At 38.7% G+C, this 21,855-nt stretch overlaps 1 protein-coding gene across 2 annotated transcripts in view; it reads right to left on the reverse strand.

Moving 5' to 3' along the window:
* Positions 1-21,855, reverse strand: part of LOC127419051 (laminin subunit beta-2-like) — an 89,057-nt gene that overhangs the window by 59,044 nt on the left and 8,158 nt on the right. Inside the window, exons 1-2 of one of the 2 annotated variants that reach the window (XM_051660103.1) lie at positions 8,819-8,862; positions 6,074-6,149 (exon numbers count right to left, since the gene is read on the reverse strand). In XM_051660103.1, the coding sequence (XP_051516063.1) occupies positions 6,074-6,110 (37 nt within the window). In that variant the 5' untranslated portion in view covers positions 6,111-6,149; positions 8,819-8,862. Of the gene's footprint in view, positions 1-6,073; positions 6,150-8,818; positions 8,863-21,855 lie in introns of those variants that run through there. The other variant, XM_051660102.1, reaches the window with a different exon arrangement.

A 21,855-nucleotide genomic window follows, 5' to 3' on the forward strand; every position in this document is an offset into this window, starting at 1 on the left:
TTCTTAGGGGGCGGATCATACAATATGCCTCATTCATTAAAAATATCAAGGCACAGGAATTCATAGAATTGGAAAAGAGTATTAAAAGTGCTGAATCAGAGCTGAAGCGCTGAATGTCATCCAATTGTCTTAGAGAGTTGACTCAACTAAAGTATAGGTACAGTACTTTTTTGTCACAAAAGGTAGATTTTTGATTATTCAGGGCAAGACAGACATACTTTGAGTTGGGGGACAAAGCAGGGAAACACTTGCCAGATACATAAAACAGAGAGAGTTTTCTCCACCATTCCTTCAGTGAAGTCTTCTAGAGGCAATATATTTACAGATATTAATAAAGCCTTTAAAGTTATTTATATAAATCAATAAAAAAAAATATCAGAAAAAAAATAAAGCCTTTAAAGAATTTGTGGAGGTAGGGGGCCTGGGAAGCTCAGTGGTAAAAAAACCCTGGCTACCACCCCTGGAGTTTGCTAGTTCGCTAGTTCGAATCCCAGGGCATGCTGAGTGACTCCAGCCAGGTCTCCTAAGCAACCAAATTGGCCCGGTTGCTAGGGAGGGTAGAGTCACATGGGGTAACCTCCTCGTGATCGCTATAATGTGGTTCGTTCTCGGTGGGGCGCGTGGTGAGTTGAGCGCGGATGCCATGGTGGATGGCATAAAGCCTCCACATGCTCAACAAGCCATGTGATAAGATGCGCGGGTTGATGGTCTCAGACATGGAGGCAACTGGGATTCATCCTCCGCCACCCGGATTGAGGCGAATCACTACGCGACCACGAGGACTTAAAAGCGCACTGGGAATTGGGCATTCCAAATTGGGTGAAAAAAAAAAAAGAAAGAATTTGTGGAGGTGAGGGCATGGTCGAGCGCCCGTCTGGGGAGAGAGAGAGCGGTAAGGAGTTCCACCTGAGATTAATTGCTACTAATTACTGTTTCCACGTTTGCAGTGAGAGACAGGTGAGATAAAAGCAGCCCAGTCCTCAGAGAGAGGAGAGAGACAGACCAGAGTCTTTGTTTCTGTTCCCCGAGAGAGAGAGAGAGCTTTGTTTGAGTGAAGCTGAAAAGCGGACTTTTATTTGAGTGAAGCTGAAAAGCTATTTCTGTTTATTTGTTAATAAAACGTACTCACGTGAACTGTGCAAACCTCCTTTATCAGTCCAACACGAACCTTTATCAAAGAATTCTATTTCTATCTTAATAGCTCCATGTCTATGTCTACCGATAAGGATATTAGCAACTCTGTAGAGCCATTTGAACTCCATAAATTGACGAGTGATCAAAAAGACTTTCTTGACACAGATATTACTTTGGAGGAGCTTGTTGAGGTAATTAAAGCCTTGCCAACAGGTAAGGCACCGGCCTGATTGTTTTGCAGCAGAATTTTTTAGATCTTATGTCACAGAACTGACTCCACTTATGTTATAAGTTTACACAGAGTTTCTTTCAGTCTTAAAGAAAAGTGAACTACCACCAACCATGACGCAAGCCCTGACCAGTCTCATTCTTTAAAAAGATAAAGACACAAATGAATGTAAAAGTTATCGTCCAATTTCCCTGATCCAGTTAGAAGTAAAAAATATTGTCTAAAATTTTGGCTAACAGATTAAGCAGAGTAATTACATCTATTTTACATATTTATGGCATTTGAAAAGATGTCATATAAGCAGCTTGGCAGATTGGACACATATGGTAAGAAATGGGACAGGTATTTGTCCTTTCTGGAAGGCTCTCAGTGAAGATCATGTAGTGAGAGAACATTTTGGTAGTAATTGTGAATTCTGTTCTTCGTAGAGTTCTTCTTTTCTCTTTGTTGATTTTTATATTTTTGATTTTCTCAAAAAATTTTTGTTTGTTTGTTTATATGTGTATATTGTGTAATTTAGGCTTTGACCACAGGGATGTTTGTTGAGGGACAGGGTGGGGTTGGGGAGGGGAGGGGGAAATAATGAGGGTTAAAGTTGATTCTGTGTATATTAGTTTATTCAGTTTTTTACAAGAATCAATAAAAAGTGTTAATGACAAAAAAAAAAAAAAAAAAGTTTCTGCCATTAAACTGGATGTGCAAGTTGCTATAAATATATTAACTTTATCTTACTTGCTCAGCAATATTCTATCTTCAGATATCCGCAATGACAGTAGTTGAGAAAACTCATCATAGAAGCAAACAGTTCACATTAAGGCCCCATTTACACCTTGCATTTTCAGTGATCGTATGGCTATCAAAAAGCACTTGACCACATTGAATGCCAGGTGTAAATGCACAAGATGCACTGTGATCTGATCATGATCGCATTATTGAAACCACATTCGGAAATGGTCAGGGACGGATTCTGACCACAATCAAAGAAGGTGTAAATGCAAATGCATTTTCATTATCCAGATACAACTAAGTAATTTATTATTTTAATGATTAAATTATTTTTCCACGAGGTTACGCTACAGTCATCCATTGTTAAAGTGCTGTGTTGCGGATTCAAACATTTTTTTGTTTATTTTGCCATTGCTTTGTGAAGAACACAACAGACACCACCGTCTTGCAATCTTGTCATTTGAAAATTGAACAATATCCCATAAATGATTCCATTGGAATTCACTTGGAATATCTTATCTCTCTCCTCAAACCCCCAATCACTCGTTTCTCTTTCCTGTATTCTAATCACTCTGTGGCTTGTGCGACACACACGTGAAACCAGGCATTACTCATAGGTTTCAGATGAGAAGCATACTTTGTACCTACAAAGTGCAGAACGCGAGACAAATATCATTAAAATTGCCTTAGCAACTCAAAGCTTTAGCGTCGCCAAAAAATATTCAATTAAGGAAAACCCAGCCTGGTAAAGTGATGGAAAGCATCTGAATTATCCATCAATGTTTTTTTTAAATTCGCTAAAAGATAGAGAATTTTTAGTTACCACAGTCACTGATGTAATATGCAAGTAGCGTTTTCCAATTTGCACGAGAAACTTTGATCGGATCTCTATCTGACCACAATGGAGCCACAATTGACTTCAAGATGTAAATGCACTCCAGCAAAAGAATATCCAGATACTACCAGATATGAAACGAATGTTAATGCAAGGTGTATATGGGGCCTTATATCTGCTCTACTGCCACTTGCCGCAACCTTGAGAATGCAATGTGTACTTGCATTGAGTTATGTATTCCCACATTTCAAAATGGAACAATGAATGAAGTTAAGCATGCGTAATTTAATAAGTGCGTTCATGATCTTGCACAGAGTATGTTTTGGGCATTAGGTAGTGTTCAAACTGAAATAAAACCTCAAAATTTTAAACACTCTACATAGGCAGCAACTCTTAACAAGGTATCTTATTTTTTCTTATCTATAATTTATTTCGTGTTGGGGAGTGCAACTATTATGTCTAAAAATGCTGTCTATGTAGGCGGCTCACCAGGGTTTGGAACAGAGCCAGTGTTGCAGTGCTTTTCCATTTCCATTCCATTTTTCCACTCATTCAATCTTTTAAGTGGATATACATGGGATAAGCAGTAACTGACTGTATATACAGTTGTGCTCAAAAGTTTGCATACCCTTGGAGAATTGGTAATATATGTACCATTTTTAAATAAAACATGAGTAAGCAGGCAAAACACATTTCTTTTAATTCTTATGGGATTCATATTCAACTGTAGATTATAACAGAATGGCACAATCATAAAACAAAAGATGGCAACAAAGAAAAAAATAAAATGACCCCTGTTCAAAAGTCTGCATACCCTTAGTTCTTAATACTGTGTGTTGCCCCATTTAGCATCAATAACAGTGTGCAGTCTTTTGTAATAGTTGTCTATGAGGCCCCAAATTCTTGCAGGTGGTATAGCTGCCCATTCATCTTGGCAAAATGCCTCCAGGTCATTTAAAGTCTTTGGTCGTCTTGCATGAACCGCACGTTTGAGATCTCCCCAGAGTGGCTCGATGATACTAAGGTCAGGAGACTGTGATGGCCCCTCCAGAACCTTCACCTTTTTCTGCTGTAACCACTGGAGGGTCAACTTGGCCTTGTGCCTAGGGTCATTGTCATGCTGGAAAGTCCAAGAGTGTCCCATGCGCAGCTTTCGTGCAGAAGAATGCAAATTGTCTGCCAGTATTTTCTGATAACATGCTGCATTCATCTTGCCATCAATTTTCACAAGATTCCCCGTGCCTTTAGAGCTCACCCCCCCAAAATATCAGTGAGCCACCACCATGCTTCACAGTGGGGATGGTATTCTTTTCACTATAGGCCTTGTTGACCCCTCTCCAAACATGGCGCTTATGGTTGTGACCATAAAGCTCTATTTTGGTCTCGCCACTCCAAATTACAGTGTGCCAGAAGCTGTGAGGCGTGTCAAGGTGTTGTCGGGCATATTGTAACCGGGTTCTTTTGTGGCATTGGTGCAGTAAAGGCTTCTTTCTGGCAACTCAACCATGCAGCTCATTTTTGTTCAAGTATCGTCGTATTGTGCTCCTTGAAACAACCACACCATCTTTTTCCAGAGCAGCCTGCATTTCTCCTGAGGTTACCTGTGGGTTTTTCTTTGTATTCCAAACAATTCTTCTGGCAGTTGTGGCTGAAATCTTTCTTGGTCTACCTGACCTTGGCTTGGTATCAAGAGATCCCTGAATTTTCCACTTCTTAAAAAGTGATTGAACAGTACTGTCTGGCATTTTCTAGGCTTTGGATATCTTTTTATATCCTTTTCCATCTTTATAAAGTTCCATTACCTTGTTACGCAGGTCTTTTGACAGTTCTTTTCTGCTCCCCATGGCTCAGTATCTAGCCTGCTCAGTGCATCCATGTGAGAGCTAACAAACTCATTGACTATTTATACACAGACACTAATTGCAATTTAAAAAGCCACAGGTGTGGGAAATTAACCTTTAATTGCCATTTAAACCTGTGTGTGTCACCTTGTGTGTCTGTAACAAGGCCAAACATTCAAGGGTATGTAAACTTTTGATCAGGGCCATTTGGGTGATTTCTGTTATCATTATGATTTAAAAAGGATTTATTATGTGATAATAAATGGCTTCATATGATCACTATCCTTAAATAAAAGACCATTGCATGATCAGTCATATTTTCAAAATCAATGCCAAAATTTCACAATTTCTGCCAAGGTATGCAAACTTTTGAGCACAACTGTACATGGCTGATGATTGAGTATATAAGGAGCTGTATAAAATAAAATGATGTATAGATAATTGCACTGACCTACAATGAGTATAATGGGCCAAACTTAATCTTGTTCATCCCCCTGTCCCTCTCTCTCTCTGGCCTCTCCCTCATGTCACAACTAATAGTCATCCTCAGCACACTTTTTTCATTCCATTCTCTGTGAAGCGCACACACAAATGAAAGCTCTCCACTTCTCTCTATTCTTTCCAGTATTTCAGTAGACATGCTAATGAACTCTTTACTATTCCATGTCATCCCCATCCAAACCATGCACTCACTCATACATTCTCCAAATCTATCATACAACTCTAAAACTTCCACAGACCATGTGTCTTTGTGAGTATGTTTAAGGTGGACATTACAGCGATTCCTGATTTCTCAGTGTTGTACAAACACTGAAAGAACCTTTCTTTGCCTGTTTTGAGCATAGTTTGCCCCAGGTGTACTGTTTCCTCTTCATAATGCGTACACCTTTCATTATGAAACACAAAGACGCAAGGGCAAGCAAGCACAATGCCTCCGATTAATGCTCTTCAGAGAGTTAAAAGCCCAGGTAGTGATGCTAAAGAAGAGAAGGGGCAACAGGTTGGTCATGTTTTCATTGCTTAAGTCTAGATTGTGCTGTGTTGAAAAGGGCTCTTGTTGGAACTTCTGTGCAAGAGCTTCTGGGTGGGGGTCTGTGTATTTGATCTTCACATTGTTAAAGCAGCTTATCCCCTGTTCACCTCACTGGAGAGTAAGACTTTGATAATCTTATAGGATTGTTTGTGTTGTCATCAGCCATTTATGATCCCAACTTAATCTTTTTATCTGATGTCTGGAAGGCAGAGTAATGGCCACCATACTCCAGTATGTACTTGAATCTGTTGAATGTACTAAAATCTGTGACTTACCCAGAAAGAGGAGACTGAAATATCTGACCATCATCATGGGTTTTCAAACAAACATGAGCAGCTGATATCAAGGGGCCTGAAACACACACACACACACACACACACACACACACACAAATGAGAACATACAGTATGTATAAAACAACAGTAATTAAAATTTGTAGTAAATAAATGTATACTACAAATTGTAAATGAAAAAATATAAACAAATATAGCAGCCAGGCCCCGACTCTGTGCTTTGTGACTCTAAGTGTTAAACTGAAGAAGGTGACAAACGTGACATTTATCATGATTGCAACTGACTATAAAACCAATTTTTGTAATATTTAAAAAGTGATATTGTGGGGGGTTTTCAGAGTCAAAGTGTTAAAAATGCATGGTCCTAATTTTCAAATAAATTAATTGTTCATTGGACACAAACATTAAATAGAATAATCATGAATGGTGTTTGAAATGCTCAATATTATAATGTGTTTTTACAATGATGCACAAACTGCCCATTTCACAATCAATGAAAAAGCACTTAACCAGAACCAGAAGGTCAGTGCATCTATTCCATTAGGCACAGACTACTGACAGTCATTATTTAATGCACTATCCACTCGATGTGTCTTCCTAACATGAACTGAAACATGCTGTGCTGCATCCATCACACTAGTACAAGTGTATAACCCAACTATACAGCAGTCGAGTTAGCAATGTAGAAACTGTTATGAAATGGGGAAAACAACTGTGTGCAGCAACAAGAGTCGCAAATCCAAATTCACTCTACAAGATATCTGAAAATGTCATACACTTGCAAAAGTGGTAACCTGCAATTGTTACCTTACAGAGCTATTTCTACTTGATTTATTAGTATATATTTTGTGTAGGTTCAATCAGAATCATTTGATATGCAAAATAGTATTTTTTGAATGGAAAAAACATCATTAAGACATTATACTATGACTTCACATGATTTTCCATGTTGTCAGCACATTTTCCGACGTTACCACATGAAGCTCATTTTAAGGTTACCTGGCAAATTATTTTTTACAGTGTATGACTGTGTACTGCTGTTCCACCCAGGGATCAATGCTGGGTCACAGGTCCTTTTTGTGATTGTTTACTGACTGTACATATTAAAGAAAATGTTATCCAAGTACCCATCTATGTAGGCTTTCCTCCTTGTCACTGTGTTACAAACTCTAAACAGGAAAAAATATATTTTTGCTTGACTTGAGAAATTCACCAGACCAATTTTCCTGAACACACTGTAAAAAATGTCAACCCACTAAAATTGAAAACTTTTTAGTACAATGCACTTTAAGTTCACTGCATTTTTTAGACCACTTTGAATTGAATTACTGATTAAAAAAATAAATCTGAAACACTGAACACTCATTAAATCAAGAACAAATTATAGAAATTAATGCGACATAAAATGAATGGAAATAAAGATGTAATAATGAAAACATTTTACAGTATATTACACAAAATTAACATCAAACATTTAAATCTAGTGAGAAACTAGTAAAGTATAGTGAACACTGTTTTTGAGGGGACCATGAGTGTGTGTGAGTGAGCTCAAGAGAGGAGCACCGGGCCCCTGGCTGCAGACTCTTCAGTCTGCTGGTGAGAGGAATGACAGGTCAGCTCCATCACACAATAGCACAGCCTCAGTTTCCCACACAGACTCCGCTTCGGTATCACAACCAATTCACATTTCACCACCACAATACTCCTCTCATAGTCACTGAACTATTAGAGAGAGCAGATTTTCACAGATATGATATCAGCAAATAAGTACAAACCACATAGACCCCAAAATTATTTAACAACATAAGCCTGCAGTCTTCAAAAATATGACAATGTCAACTGGACTGACATAAGACATACCAATGACACCTAACTGATATACAGAGATTTACTGGAGTGAAACCACAACATAAAAATTGTTTTTCAGGTAACATAAAAAAAAAGTGCTTTACGTGGTAACATCAGGATTAACTGGTTTTTAACAAAATTCCTTTTAATAGGTCAGATAAAGTAGAAATAGATCACTTTGTTAATCAAAATGTTCTTCATGTGGTATTATAAGTTAACTGGTTTAATACAAGTAAAAAATATTGTTTACCATCACTAAATCAACCAGAGTACTTTAGGTTAGCTGCAATCGTTACCTTAAGGAGCAATTTCTTCCTGATCTGACCCTTAAAAATGACTTCCGTTATGTAATTATGTCGATTTAGTCTTATTAAATTATATTATTTTTAATATAACCTTTTATATTAGTTGTTATAGCGTGAAGCATATATTTTAATTTACATTGCAAAACATTCTTTACAGTGTGCAAGCAATTTTTATATACTTTATGATGCTGAAAACAGTAAGAAAAGGTAAATTCAAAGAAAATGGGAAGAAATAATTGTAATATGGAACAGAAAATGTAATTACATAAAGAAATGTAGCATTCCTTAAAATCTGTCCAGATAGTACATCACGGGACAGTGAGGTATGGTGCCTCACAGATAAAGAGCACAACATGACACTGACAAATCAAAGAAGAGGGACAAAAGCCATGCACAGATAAAGTGGGTAACCGGATGAAGCCAGAGGAATTACAGAGGACAGAGTCAAAAATGGAGATAAAGCCAGCATAACTGAGCTGTGCATCGGCTGCTTCTGAATAGACCAATAAAAACAGAAAACACTCTCTGAAACTTTATGAAAAGAATTATATTAAAAGAAGAAATATTTACTCACGAAATTACACAAGTTGATAAAATCCCTCTGTACAGGGAGGACCCTTTCTCAGAAAAATTTCCTTTCAAGTGTGTAGGTGTGTGTGTATGAATGATGGACTCAGTGTATATAAAAAAAAATGAGTTGGAGTGTGCAAAGTTTGGCACAAAAATTTTTTTTACAGGCACAACTGGCCTTTCCTGACAAAAACAGAATGAACGGCATAAGCCAATCAGAGTGGACAGTACATGGTTCCCCTGCCCTCTCCACTCCGTCACCACAGCAATGGGGTGAATGGAGAGCGATTCTTATTCAAATCCAGCTGTCACTCTGAAAAGCCACTGTATGAAAGGGGGAGCTGGTCTCTAGGCTGACGGAATGCACTGAACCATTCTTCACGGGGACGTTGAGCTGGTTAAGGGCTTTGGTGGGGAGGGCAGTGATGCCTTGGCTTTCTCTGACCATACACCCCCTTCCCTTTCAGCCCTCTGTCCTCTAAACTCACAAAATACCTGAAAGAATGCCTGAACTGAAACTGAGGGAGTTAATGCAAGTTTACTTGTTACAAATGCATCTCTCAGGAAAGAAGTTGAATTTTTTTCATCTAATTATTAACCACTATGCCAATGATGAACTTCCCAGAACACCATGAGGGTTTTTGTTATAACTGGTAGCTTTCTAGTATTATTATATACATACATAAAACTGAAATACTTTATAAGTGCACATTCAAATATACTTTGATCTCAAAGCAGTTTTAAATAAGGCCTTGAAATGATTATGAAAGTTACTGTACTTTCATTAAGGTGTCTCACAAAAGTCTGAACTAATACAGATGAAATGAATGATCAATATTAATGCATAACATATTAACACACTTAAAGGAGATTGTTAATTAGCAAGGCCACAGCTGAGACAGCAGCTAATGACTATTTGTGCAAACATCAACCAGAGTAAAGGCCAACCGAACCACAAACTACAAAGCCACACTTAGATTCTCAGTAGGCAAATCTTTACCTCATTTAGTTGAGAGTGGAATGCCGCTATACCATCTCTATTACTCTGTTATTAACCATACCACTTGTAACTTAAGATACAAGCTAAATGCCTAAAAAATCTATCCATTTATTTTCAAGAGAAGTAAATAATTCCAAGCCAGCATCACCTGATAGGTATTTGTCATCCAACTCATTCCCTTACTCCTTATCAGACAGAAAATGACATATCGAAAAATATGCTGTTCAGGGTTCCTCTCTCAGATAAACGTCTTTTAAATGCCCAGCAAACATAAGACATCTGTTCTTAACAAACCAGGTACAACAAAGATATATTCTATCCTGGGACAAGGGTCATAGTGTAAGCTTACCTTCCTGATGGGAAGAGATGTGACATGCTATATCAGCATTGAATCAATTAATGTGAAAGAGCTGAAATTGCATGTACTGGGCTAATTTGACAGATCTGGTTTCAATGCAATAGCCCAACCTCATGAGATCCAGCTGAAATTCAAGAACTTCCGAACTTTAGTGAACTGGAGCTTAGTGATATTCAGTGTGCCTCAGTAACTCAGTGAACATTAAACATTAATATAACAGCTATACCAAACAAATGGACTGATATTGATTTGAATGGAAATGTATTTCAATGACTTATAAATACACACAGAGATCTTATATCAAGCCAGGTTAAGCACACAAATGTAAATTTACATTTCCTTTTCCCAAGCCACTTTATATTCCTAGATACAAACACCTAGATACAAATTGAGAAAGAAGAACATGTGCTGTTTGCAATGCCATATGAAAAAATCTAAGCATCAGGATGGGTTATTAGTTTTAAAACAGTACAATATGCTAAATGTGACTATCTAAAGAGTCTGCAAGATACTTTTGAACCAGCCTTGTCAAAAAAAAAAGCTCATAAAAAATACACAAAACCCTGGCAAACATGCAAAATCTTATCATTGTTCAGGGAATATCATTACTTAGGGAATATGAAAAAACTCAACCTGGCAAGGTGACAAGGCTGTGACATCACCAGAGGACCCACCCAAGCACATACACGAAATACAAGACAGACAGGGGGCGATGATGTCATGACCCTCGTCAGACAAAACCCAACCTGACAGGTTGACAGGACCATGACATCACCGGAGAGCGACAACCGGACCCATGCGCTCACACATAGGGGGTACACAAAAGACTGTGGCAAGCCGATACTGTCACAGTCCCGTCAGCCAGAACCCCAACCTGACAAGGTGGCCGGACAGCTCCTTGGTCTATTGGTTTAAGACCTTCAAATTATTAATACTCTATTGGTCAGGAAAAAAACACCTGCTTTTGGATAAAAGTTTCTACTAAATTAATAATTGTAAATGGACTTAAGATGCATTTTTGGTGTCCCAAACACAAGTGGTCGATGCTAAATACAGATGGAAAGGGGTACAAAACATTTTGTGATTGGATCACTGAAACAACATACGGACTGGAGGCAGTCAAAAACACATCTGACTACACTGCATTTGAGGTGTAAAACACTAATCCGTCCTGAATGCATCTGAGACAGAAGCGAAGTGCCATCCCTCTCCTGTCAATCAACCGCTGCTCTTAAACCAGATTTTTAAGCCTTTCCGGTTGTGTATAGCCTTAAAAAGAAATTACCATCCGATCGGAAAATTTAAAAAAGAGAATGCATACACAAGCAAGGGAACTTAACGGATCTTCTTCAGTGTTTTTGATATCAACATGCAGAGACACAGATGGCAAGCACACACATCTGTAGCTCAGGTTAATACTAAAATAAATTTTGAGTTTGTGCTTAGATAAAATTTTCAACTGCATCTGGGAGAAACAGCGCCATTTTTGTTCGCAATAACTTTGTCTTACTTTTTTGTGGTTTATTATCATGCAGTAACACACTGACGTGACGTGATTGATGTACTGTATGTAGTCAGGAAATCAGAGACCATCTCCTTGAAATCTGAACACAAATGGTCACTGGACATGCATTTGAGATGCATGTCAATACCAGGTGGAAACACGTGCATCATGTGATCTGATCACCGAAAATGCATCTTAATACCAGGTGGAAACAGAGCCTAAGTGTCTGTGCCAGCCTGGTCTCATAAAATTTACGTGAACATGACAACATTTTTGCAATTAAAAATGTATGTGCTTATTTACAGTGAAATGTCCAGCTGGGGGCGCCAAAAGCAAGTAAGATGGTGTCATATTCAGTCGACAGTTTTAAGGCGAATTTTAGATAAAACTATTTAAAACATATCCCCCTAACCTAATTTTTTTGCCTGAACCTAACCAACAGTGTTTTAAAATATAAATGAGACATTTAAAAAAAACATCCTTACCAAATCAATGTCTAAACATAACCATTAGTGTTTTAAAATATATATGAGATGTTAAAAAATACATCCTTGCCTCATCAGTGCCTAAACCTAAAAAGTAAAATTTCTGAAGCAACAATGGCATTTCGTGCTGCTTCTATGACTCTGTCGTGTCACATGTCAGCTTGAGGTCATGGCTGGACTTGAACCATGGTCCTCCGACTCCAAGGTGAGCTACTGCCCAATTAATCATGTTGGAATAAGTGTATATACAGGTGCATCTCAATAAATTAGAATGTCGTGGAAAAGTTCATTTATTTCAGTAATTCAACTCAAATTGTGAAACTCGTGTATTAAATAAATTCAATGCACACAGACTGAAGTAGTTTAAGTCTTTGGTTCTTTTAATTGTGATGATTTTGGCTCACATTTAACAAAAACCCACCAATTCACCATATCAAAAAATTAGAATATGGTGACATGCCAATCAGCTAATCAACTCAAAACACCTGCAAAGGTTTCCTGAGCCTTCAAAATGGTCTCTCAGTTTGGTTCACTAGGCTACACAATCATGGGGAAGACTGCTGAACTGACAGTTGTCCAGAAGACAATCATTGACACCCTTCACAAGGAGGGTAAGCCACAAACTTTCATTGCCAAAGAAGCTGGCTGTTCACAGAGTGCTGTATCCAAGCATGTTAACAGAAAGTTGAGTGGAAGGAAAAAGTGTGGAAGAAAAAGATGCACAACCAACCGAGAGAACCGCAGCCTTATGAGGATTGTCAAGCAAAATCAATTCAAGAATTTGGGTGAACTTCACAAGGAATGGACTGAGGCTGGGGTCAAGGCATCAAGAGCCACCACACACAGACGTGTCAAGGAATTTGGCTACAGTTGTCGTATTCCTCTTGTTAAGCCACTCCTGAACCACAGACAACGTCAGAGGCGTCTTACCTGGGCTAAGGAGAAGAAGAACTGGACTGTTGCCCAGTGGTCCAAAGTCCTCTTTTCAGATGAGAGCAAGTTTTGTATTTCATTTGGAAACCAAGGTCCTAGAGTCTGGAGGAAGGGTGGAGAAGCTCATAGCCCAAGTTGCTTGAAGTCCAGTGTTAAGTTTGCACAGTCTGTGATGATTTGGGGTGCAATGTCATCTGCTGGTGTTGGTCCATTGTGTTTCTTGAAAACCAAAGTCACTGCACCCGTTTACCAAGAAATTTTGGAGCACTTCATGCTTCCTTCTGCTGACCAGCTTTTTAAAGATGCTGATTTCATTTTCCAGCAGGATTTGGCACCTGCCCACACTGCCAAAAGCACCAAAAGTTGGTTAAATGACCATGGTGTTGGTTGGCTTGACTGGCCAGCAAACTCACCAGACCTGAACCCCATAGAGAATCTATGGGGTATTGTCAAGAGGAAAATGAGAAACAAGAGACCAAAAAATGCAGATGAGCTGAAGGCCACTGTCAAAGAAACCTGGGCTTCCATACCACCTCAGCAGTGCCACAAACTGATCACCTCCATGCCACGCCAAATTAAGGCAGTAATTAAAGCAAAAGGAGCCCCTACCAAGTATTGAGTACATATACAGTAAATGAACATACTTTCCAGAAGGCCAACAATTCACTAAAAATGTTTTTTTTATTGGTCTTATGATGTATTCTAATTTTTTGAGATAGTGAATTGGTGGGTTTTTGTTAAATGTGAGCCAAAATCATCACAATTAAAAGAACCAAACACTTAAACTACTTCAGTCTGTGTGCATTGAATTTATTTAATACACGAGTTTCACAATTTGAGTTGAATTACTGAAATAAATGAACTTTTCCACGACATTCTAATTTATTGAGATGCACCTGTATGTAGGTGGGACTGTAATACAAGCATTAAAATGTATTGTTTTTCGAAAGATGCGTTTGAGTAAAAGTGTGTCGATATCATAAAATAGGGTCTGAGTAACAGAGAGAAAAATAAGTATTTTTAAAGTCATAAACAGCTATTAAAGTCTTGATTTGAGTGAAAGTGAATAAAACACAGTTGTTGTAGCGCTGTAGTGTTCATTTCACCTGGAAACTGCAGGGAATTGTACCTGGAGACACGTATAACAAGTTTTGCAAAAATGTATAGAGAGTCACATTTTCACTATGAGACCAGGTTGGTCTGTGCTCTGTATGTCTGCATTACCCTCATGCAATCCCACGTCCTTCTTCATGGACACACACAACGCATAATTTAAATTCATTTAAACTGACTGATCTCAGTTCAGAAAACTCTGGGCTGTCGGGTTAAACTTTCGAAATATGGAGTCATGTGACAAAATAACATGGCGCTGATCTCAGCGGAGTTTGTCTTTGGGAGAAACTCCAACAAAACTACATCTGGTAAGAAAACTCATTACGTTTTTACATCGATACCCATTTGAGTAAAAAAAATTAGTGTCTCTAATTTCATTCATATGCCATATTTAAAATTTGAGTGACTTTTCACGATACAGCATGCTGTTAAACACAAGTGACCGCAGACGAGGACTATAGGGCTATTTTTAACTTAGAAATCCCATATTCACTGTGCGTTATCACATTGAGAATCAGTGGGTGCATTCAAAAGATGTAAAATATTTCTTTCAGAGTTAGTATGAAAATAAGGTGCATTTCAATCTGTTCTGAGACCTGTGCAGACAGACAGCACACTGGAGGCTAAGTAATTTACTAAATAGAGAGCAAGGGAGCATTCTATAGATTTCCTATGCAGCCAAATGCATTCACTCCTAAAATCCGACCAAAAGTTCAGTTTCAGGCTGCAGATGATGTTTGCTCCACTCAACATGGATGTCAGACATGGGACAATGGTAATCATCAAATAGATTCAGAATTTATCATGTATAATTTTAACATGGTTGGCAGTGATTGGACGATGCTGGCCATTACTTTGAATCAGAATTATTTCTGAATGGTAAAATGCTTCAGCACTGGCTCTCCCTTGTTTGTTTGACTGTGCAAAGAGAGAACATTGAGATTTTGTTGCCAAAGTAGAAAAAAACACTGTAACATATAATGTTTATTTTTATAGTTTTTTATTTGAGCTTTTCTAAATACACATTGTTCCAAAACAGCTTTACAGAAAATCAGCTGTAATGTCTGTAATGTCTCAAAAACATGAATAACTAACATTCCTGGACACATAATAAACAATTTGATAAAAAAATATCTGACTTTCTATAGCTTTGTATTATTTACAATTTCACAACTTAGTCCGCATATTTCAACAAAATTTTTTTAGGATAACTATTTGATCTAGACTTTTTTTTTTTTTTTTTGCATGTTTATTAGGTGCTACTAGTTACAAATCAAAAAGGGAAATGGAAAATGCACACAGCAGTCATGCTCGGGTCTCAGGAGGACCATCATGCCATCCCAGATGTGTATGACTTTCTTTCTTCTGCAGAACATACATTTTTTACAAATTATTTTTACAAGAATATCTCAGCTCTGTAGGTCCATATAAGGCAAGTGAATTGGTGCCAAAATTTTGACGCTCCAAAAAGCACATAAAAGCATCGTAAAAGTAATCCATATGACTTCAGTGTTTTAATCCATATCTTCAGAAGTGATATGATCAATACAGATCAATATTTAAGTCCTTTTTTTGCTAGAAAATCTTCTCCCTGCTCAGTAGGGGGTGTGACTTAAATATTGATCTGTTTCTCACCAACATCTATCATATCACTTCTGAAGACATTCATTTAACCATTGAAGTCATATGGATTGCTTTTATGCTGATTTACGTGATTTTTGGAGCTCAAAACTTTACAGAATACTACAGTAGTATAGTAACACTAACTGTACTTTAGGCAGAAATAGATTAATAATACATATTATCGTATCACTACTTCAGCTCTATTAAATTTGTCATAGGCTACATTAGGGGAGTGAGGGAATATAATACAATTTTGTTACAACTTTTAAACGTTTATATTTTGTATTTATTGTTTTTACCTGTTTAGAGTAGGCCTACTGTTTGAAATTACAAAAATGCTATAATTTGTTTTATAGAAAACACTAACCATGGTAGTGAAGAAGATTCATGCTTCCTTGTGCTTACTATGGTCTTGTTACAAATACCACTGTTAAATCTATAAAAAAAATAAAAAAATAAATACATTTAAATTTTCATAAGGGCAAATGCAAAATACACTTTTTTTATTTTTTAGATGAAATCGAAATGTATAAATCCTAAAAATAAAACAAATCATTAAAAAAAATAAAATAAAATAGGCTAAAATATTTGAGTTTGAGTGTAAGAAAATATAAGTGATTTTGTTTGCCTTCAGAAATTCCTAGAGATGACTCATATGAATCAATAAGAACCTGATGAAAGTTCCAACTCAGTCACAATTTTAGGATAATTAAGTCACATAAATTAGGTGTTAAGTTTGACTTTTTATAGATGTTATAGATAACCTTACTGTGTTGACACCAGTAACAACTCAAAATCAATGCTGTTATGTAGAATGAGCATTTCAGTGGAACAAAATATGCAATATTATTGGTCATTTCACTTATCTTTGAAATATAATAACAATACCACTTTTATTATTAGTTTCAGTCTTTGCATTTTCATTTTATAGGCCACAGATATAGCCCTATGAGATTAATTGTATTTGCAATTGCGTTTTCTATTTTTAGACCTATAAATTGTGACATATTCCAAATGCAATTGCAAATTGCATATTAACATTTGAATTTTCATTTACACAAATGTACAAACTCTTATGTTTGACCCTGTCATGTTGAAAAAGCAATTTTAATTACCCTGTTTGCTATTTTACTTTCTCTGCGTCTCCCGTATGGAGCCTGCCAAAATTCAAATGGAATCGCAATTCCCTTTGCACTTGCATTTCCGATGCCTTAAACACCTGTCAATCAGTATTGGGGGTGGGAGTCTATACTGTGGAGCGTGTTTGTAATTGGAAGTGACTTCAGTCACAATCGACCACATTTTAGAGCACCTGCAGCCTTGCAGTCGATGGCCAAGGAGGAGATGTGCGTTTGTGTATATTATTTAAAGTTTCCACTAAGGATAGGAAATTAAGCTAGAAAAATTTCTTAGCTCAGTAGATTTCTCTTTTAAAGTCAAATAATTACAGACAGTCAACATAAACATCATCAATATGACTCCAGCTGTTAAATTAATGTCTTCTAAAGCAGTGTTTCTCAACTGGTGGGTTGCAACCCAAAAGTGGGTTCGCAGGTCTATTCGGACTGGGTCATGGACAGCAGGTAAAGAACAATGCCATGGTTCTCCCATTGAAGATTTTTCGGCAGCCCCCCAAGTGATAGCCTATTTAAAGTAGAAGTCAGAAGTTTTCATACACTTAGGTTGAAGTCATTAAAACTCATTTTTTAACCACTCCACAGATTTCATATTAGCAAGCTTTAGTTTTGGCAAGCCCTTTTAGGACATGCACTTTGTGCATGACATGCGTAATTTTTCCAACAATTGTTTACAGACAGATTGTTTAATTTTTAATTGACTATATCACAATTCCAGTGGGTCAGAAGTTTACATACACTAAGTTAACTGTGCCTTTAAGCAGCTTGGAAAATTCCATAAAATGATGTCAAGCCTAATTTAGCTTCTGGAGTCAAATGGAGGTGTACCTATGGATGTATTTTAAGGCCTACCTTCAAACTCAGTGTCTCTTTGCTTGACATCATGGGAAAATCAAAAGAGACCAGCCAAGACCTCTGAAAAAAAAAAAACTGTTGACCTCCACAAGACTGGTTCATCCTTGGGAGCAATTTCCAAACACCTGAAGGTACCACGTTCATCTGTACAAACAATAGTACGCAAGTATAAACACCATGGGACCATGCAGCCATCATACCGCTCAGGAAGGAGATGAATTCTGTCTCATAGACATGAACGTAGTTTGGTGCGAAAAGTGCAAATCAATCCCAGAACAACATCAAAGGACCTTGTGAAGATGCTGGAGGAAACAGGTAGACAAGTATCTATATCCACAGTAAGACGAGTCCTATATCAACATAACCTGAAAGGCTACTTAGTAAGGAAGAAGCCACTGCTCCAAAACCAACATAAAAAAGCCAGACTACAGTTTGCAAGTGCACATGGGAACAAAGATCTTACTTTTTGGAGAAATGTCCTCTGGTCTGATGAAACAAAAATTGAACTGTTTGGCCATAATGACCATCGTTATGTTTGAAGGAAAAAGGGTGAGGCTTGTAAGCCAAAGAACATCATCCCAACCGTAAAGCATGGGGGTGGCAGCATAATGTTGTGGGGGTGCTTTGCTACAGGAGGGACTGGTGTACTTCACAAAATAGATGGCATTATGAGGAAGGAAAATTCTGTGGATATATTGACGCAAGATCTCCAGACATCAGCCAGGAAGTTAAAGCTTGGTCGCAAATGGGTCTTCCAAATGGACAATGACCCCAAGCATACCTCCAAAGTTGTGGCGAAATGGCTTAAGGACAACAAAGTCAAGGTATTGGAGTGGCCATCACAAAGCCCTGACCTCAATCCGATAGAAAATTTGTGGGCAGAACAGAAAAAGCGTTCTGCCCACAAAGCAAGGAAGCCTGCAAACCTGACTCAGTTACACCAGTTCTGTTTGGAAGAATGTGCCAAAATTCCAGCAACTTATTTTGAGAAACTTGTGGCAGGCTACCCAAAACTTTGACCCAAGTTAAACAATTTAAAGGCAATGCTACTAAATACTAACAAAGTATATGTAAACTTCTGACCCCACTGGGAATGTGATGAAAGAAATAAAAGCTGAAATAAATCAATCTCTCTACTATTATTCTGACATTTCACATTCTTAAAATAAAGTAGTGATCCTAGCTTACCTAAGACAGGGAATGTTTTCTGCGATTAAATGTCAGGAATTGTGAAAAACTCAGTTTAAATGTATTTGGCTAAGGCATATGTAAACTTCTGACTTCAACTGTAGGACTGCCGATGCAAATTTAGTGATAATCTTACATTCAGCTAAAGGCTTCTCATCTGCACTGCAATATTTTCATGGTGCGATTAAAGCTTTTGTGCGAGTGTAACCAGTTTGCGCTAATGATCAGCTCTGCTCTCTGGTGTGCACACGCAAAAACCGGGCTTCCCTCGATATTGCGGTGTGCAGACCTCAAAACTGATGAGACCCATTTAAATTCTAATGACTTAGCGCTGTGAGCCACGAAAGTCACTGTACAGGTCATTGGCAAGTCAATGAGCAACCTAGTCTTTTTGGACCGTCACATCTGGCTGACCCTCACGGAAATTCGTGACATGGGAAAAGGCGCTCTATTTGATGCTCCGGTGTCTCCAGCTGGCCTTTTCTGAGGCTCTGTGGATAGATTTGCTGAGCACTACATCACGACTCTGAAACACTCACAGGCTATGAAATATTTTATGCCATAACAGAGCAGTACTTTATCACAACCTTCTTGGGACAGCACCTGGCTAAAAACCCCACACCAGCTGCCTCAGCGCCGCTAAATGTCGCCGCCGAACTGCTGGCAAAGCCATGCAAGCCATGGCCCAAACGAAGGCAGCTGCATCAGCGCAAGCCCCGCGCCGACAGGACAGCCTCCCGTGCAGCAAAAGCACTCCTGACACAATGCTGTTACCATCTTCCCCACTGCTGTTTGTCGGGAAAGGAATATCGTTGTTCAAAATGTTGTTCAATATGTTGTTTTCTGTGTCACACATTAAATCACATGCAATAAAGTTTACACATTATGCACAACCGCTTCCCATTGGCGTGCAGTGCATTATATCATGTATGAACATACAAAGATTGCAAAAAGAGTACAGCGCTCGCACAAGACTCTTACACTTTTTCAATAAAGGGCTTTCCCACTTCAAAGCCCACACATTATGCACAACCGCTTCCCAATGGTTAGTGGCGCATTATATCATGTTATGAACATACCAAATTGCCCTCCATCCCATTACACAGAGGCGTAGCGAGCTCTTACTGGCATTCTGACTGGGTGCTAAAAATGATCGAACATGGTTATACAATCCAATTTGCACGTTTCAACTGTGTTCTGTCTTCCACGGTTCCCTCCTAAGACTCGCCGGTGTTATGAGCCGAAATACAAAATCTTCTCACAAAGAACGCGATAGAGGTTGTTTCATATGAATTAATAAGCCTGCTGTCCCACTGCGCAAATGCATGGCAAGTCCTCACAGGCGTGTCAGAGCTGGTGTTTACAACAATCAAGCACAATCTCTGGTCCGAAAACAGGATGTGACGGTGTTGCGCACACAGACGGCAACACACACAGCAGGATTTACAGCTGTTATTTCCTTGTTCTGGAGAAGGACGGCGGGCTTCGGCCCATTCTAGTTCCGAGATGCTTGAATCACGCGCTCGTGACGCGGCCATTCAAAATATTAACTCAGAAACCTCTTATCGCACATCCGTCCTCAGGACTGATTTGCATCAGTAGATCTGAAGGACGCGTACTTCATGTACCAATTGCACCGCGTTACAGTCGGCTTTTTAGATTCGCGATCAAGGAAACTGCGTATCAATTTAAAGTCCTTCATTTCAGCCTGTCTCTGGCTCCCCGCACATTCACAAAATGTATCGATGTGGCGCTCGCCCCATTGAAAATGAAAGGTGTACATGTTTTGAATTACCTCAGCGATTGGTTATTACTAGCCAATCAGAGGCACTGAGACTTGCTGCTTTTCCATATGGAAAATCTGGTCTAATGTCAACTGGGCAAAAGCACACTTTTCCCCAGCCAGTAAATCTCCTTTTTAGGAGTTCATGCATGTGCACCTCATGAACGAGCAGGTACAGATCATTCTTCTGTGTCTAAGTTCAAACTGAAAAAAACATTACCACTTAAGTTATTTTCTTGTGCATCACGGTGACTCGCCACTGTCTGGCTGCTCTAGCACCATGGACAGTGCCAGACTTCTACCAACAGGGTGTTATGCTGGGTCAAGTTTTCAGAAGGAAAATGCTGACCACAAATGCATCAAACACAGGTTGGGGTGCGGTGTTTAATGGAAGCCCGACTTTCGACACCTGGGCGCGCTGGCCAATGCAAGTATGCGTTTCCCCCGGTGCACCTCCTTCATTCTGTAATCAGCAAAGTCAGAGTGGACATCAGAACAGCTCTGTTAATTGCACCGAAATGCCCCAATCAGTCCTGGTTTCTGAAGATGGTAGAAATACTGGACGGGCCTCAGTGGGAAATACCCAGTGAACTGCCCCATACCTGAAATTCGTATTTTTCTTAAGAGCAATCAGATGCAGGGCTCACTCCATCTCAAAGTGTATGTGGTGATTATATCTGCGTATCATGCATCTGAAACCGGCACCTCTATAGGAAAACATGATTTAATCATAATTCCTAGGGGGCGAGGCAGCTAAATCCACCTCGCCCAGCTACAGCCCAAACTTGGGACCTAACTTGGTCCTAAAAGTGCTTGAAGGGCCTCCCTTCGAGCCTCTGGACAATGTTAAATTGCGTGTGCTTTCTCTTAAGACCGCATCACTGCTGGCTTTGGCCTCAGTAATACGGGTTGGTGATTAGCAAGCACTGTCAGTTGGAGTTTGTTCTGGGTCTTTCAAAACCACTGTCAAATCCAGAAAAGGTTATGTGCCTAAGGTTATAACCACAATCTTCAGAACGCAGGTGGTTCACCTTCAAGACTTTTTCCCTCCTCTATTTAATTC

This window comes from Myxocyprinus asiaticus, chromosome 28, assembly GCF_019703515.2.
Source record: "Myxocyprinus asiaticus isolate MX2 ecotype Aquarium Trade chromosome 28, UBuf_Myxa_2, whole genome shotgun sequence".
Classification (NCBI taxonomy): Eukaryota; Metazoa; Chordata; class Actinopteri; order Cypriniformes; family Catostomidae; genus Myxocyprinus; species Myxocyprinus asiaticus.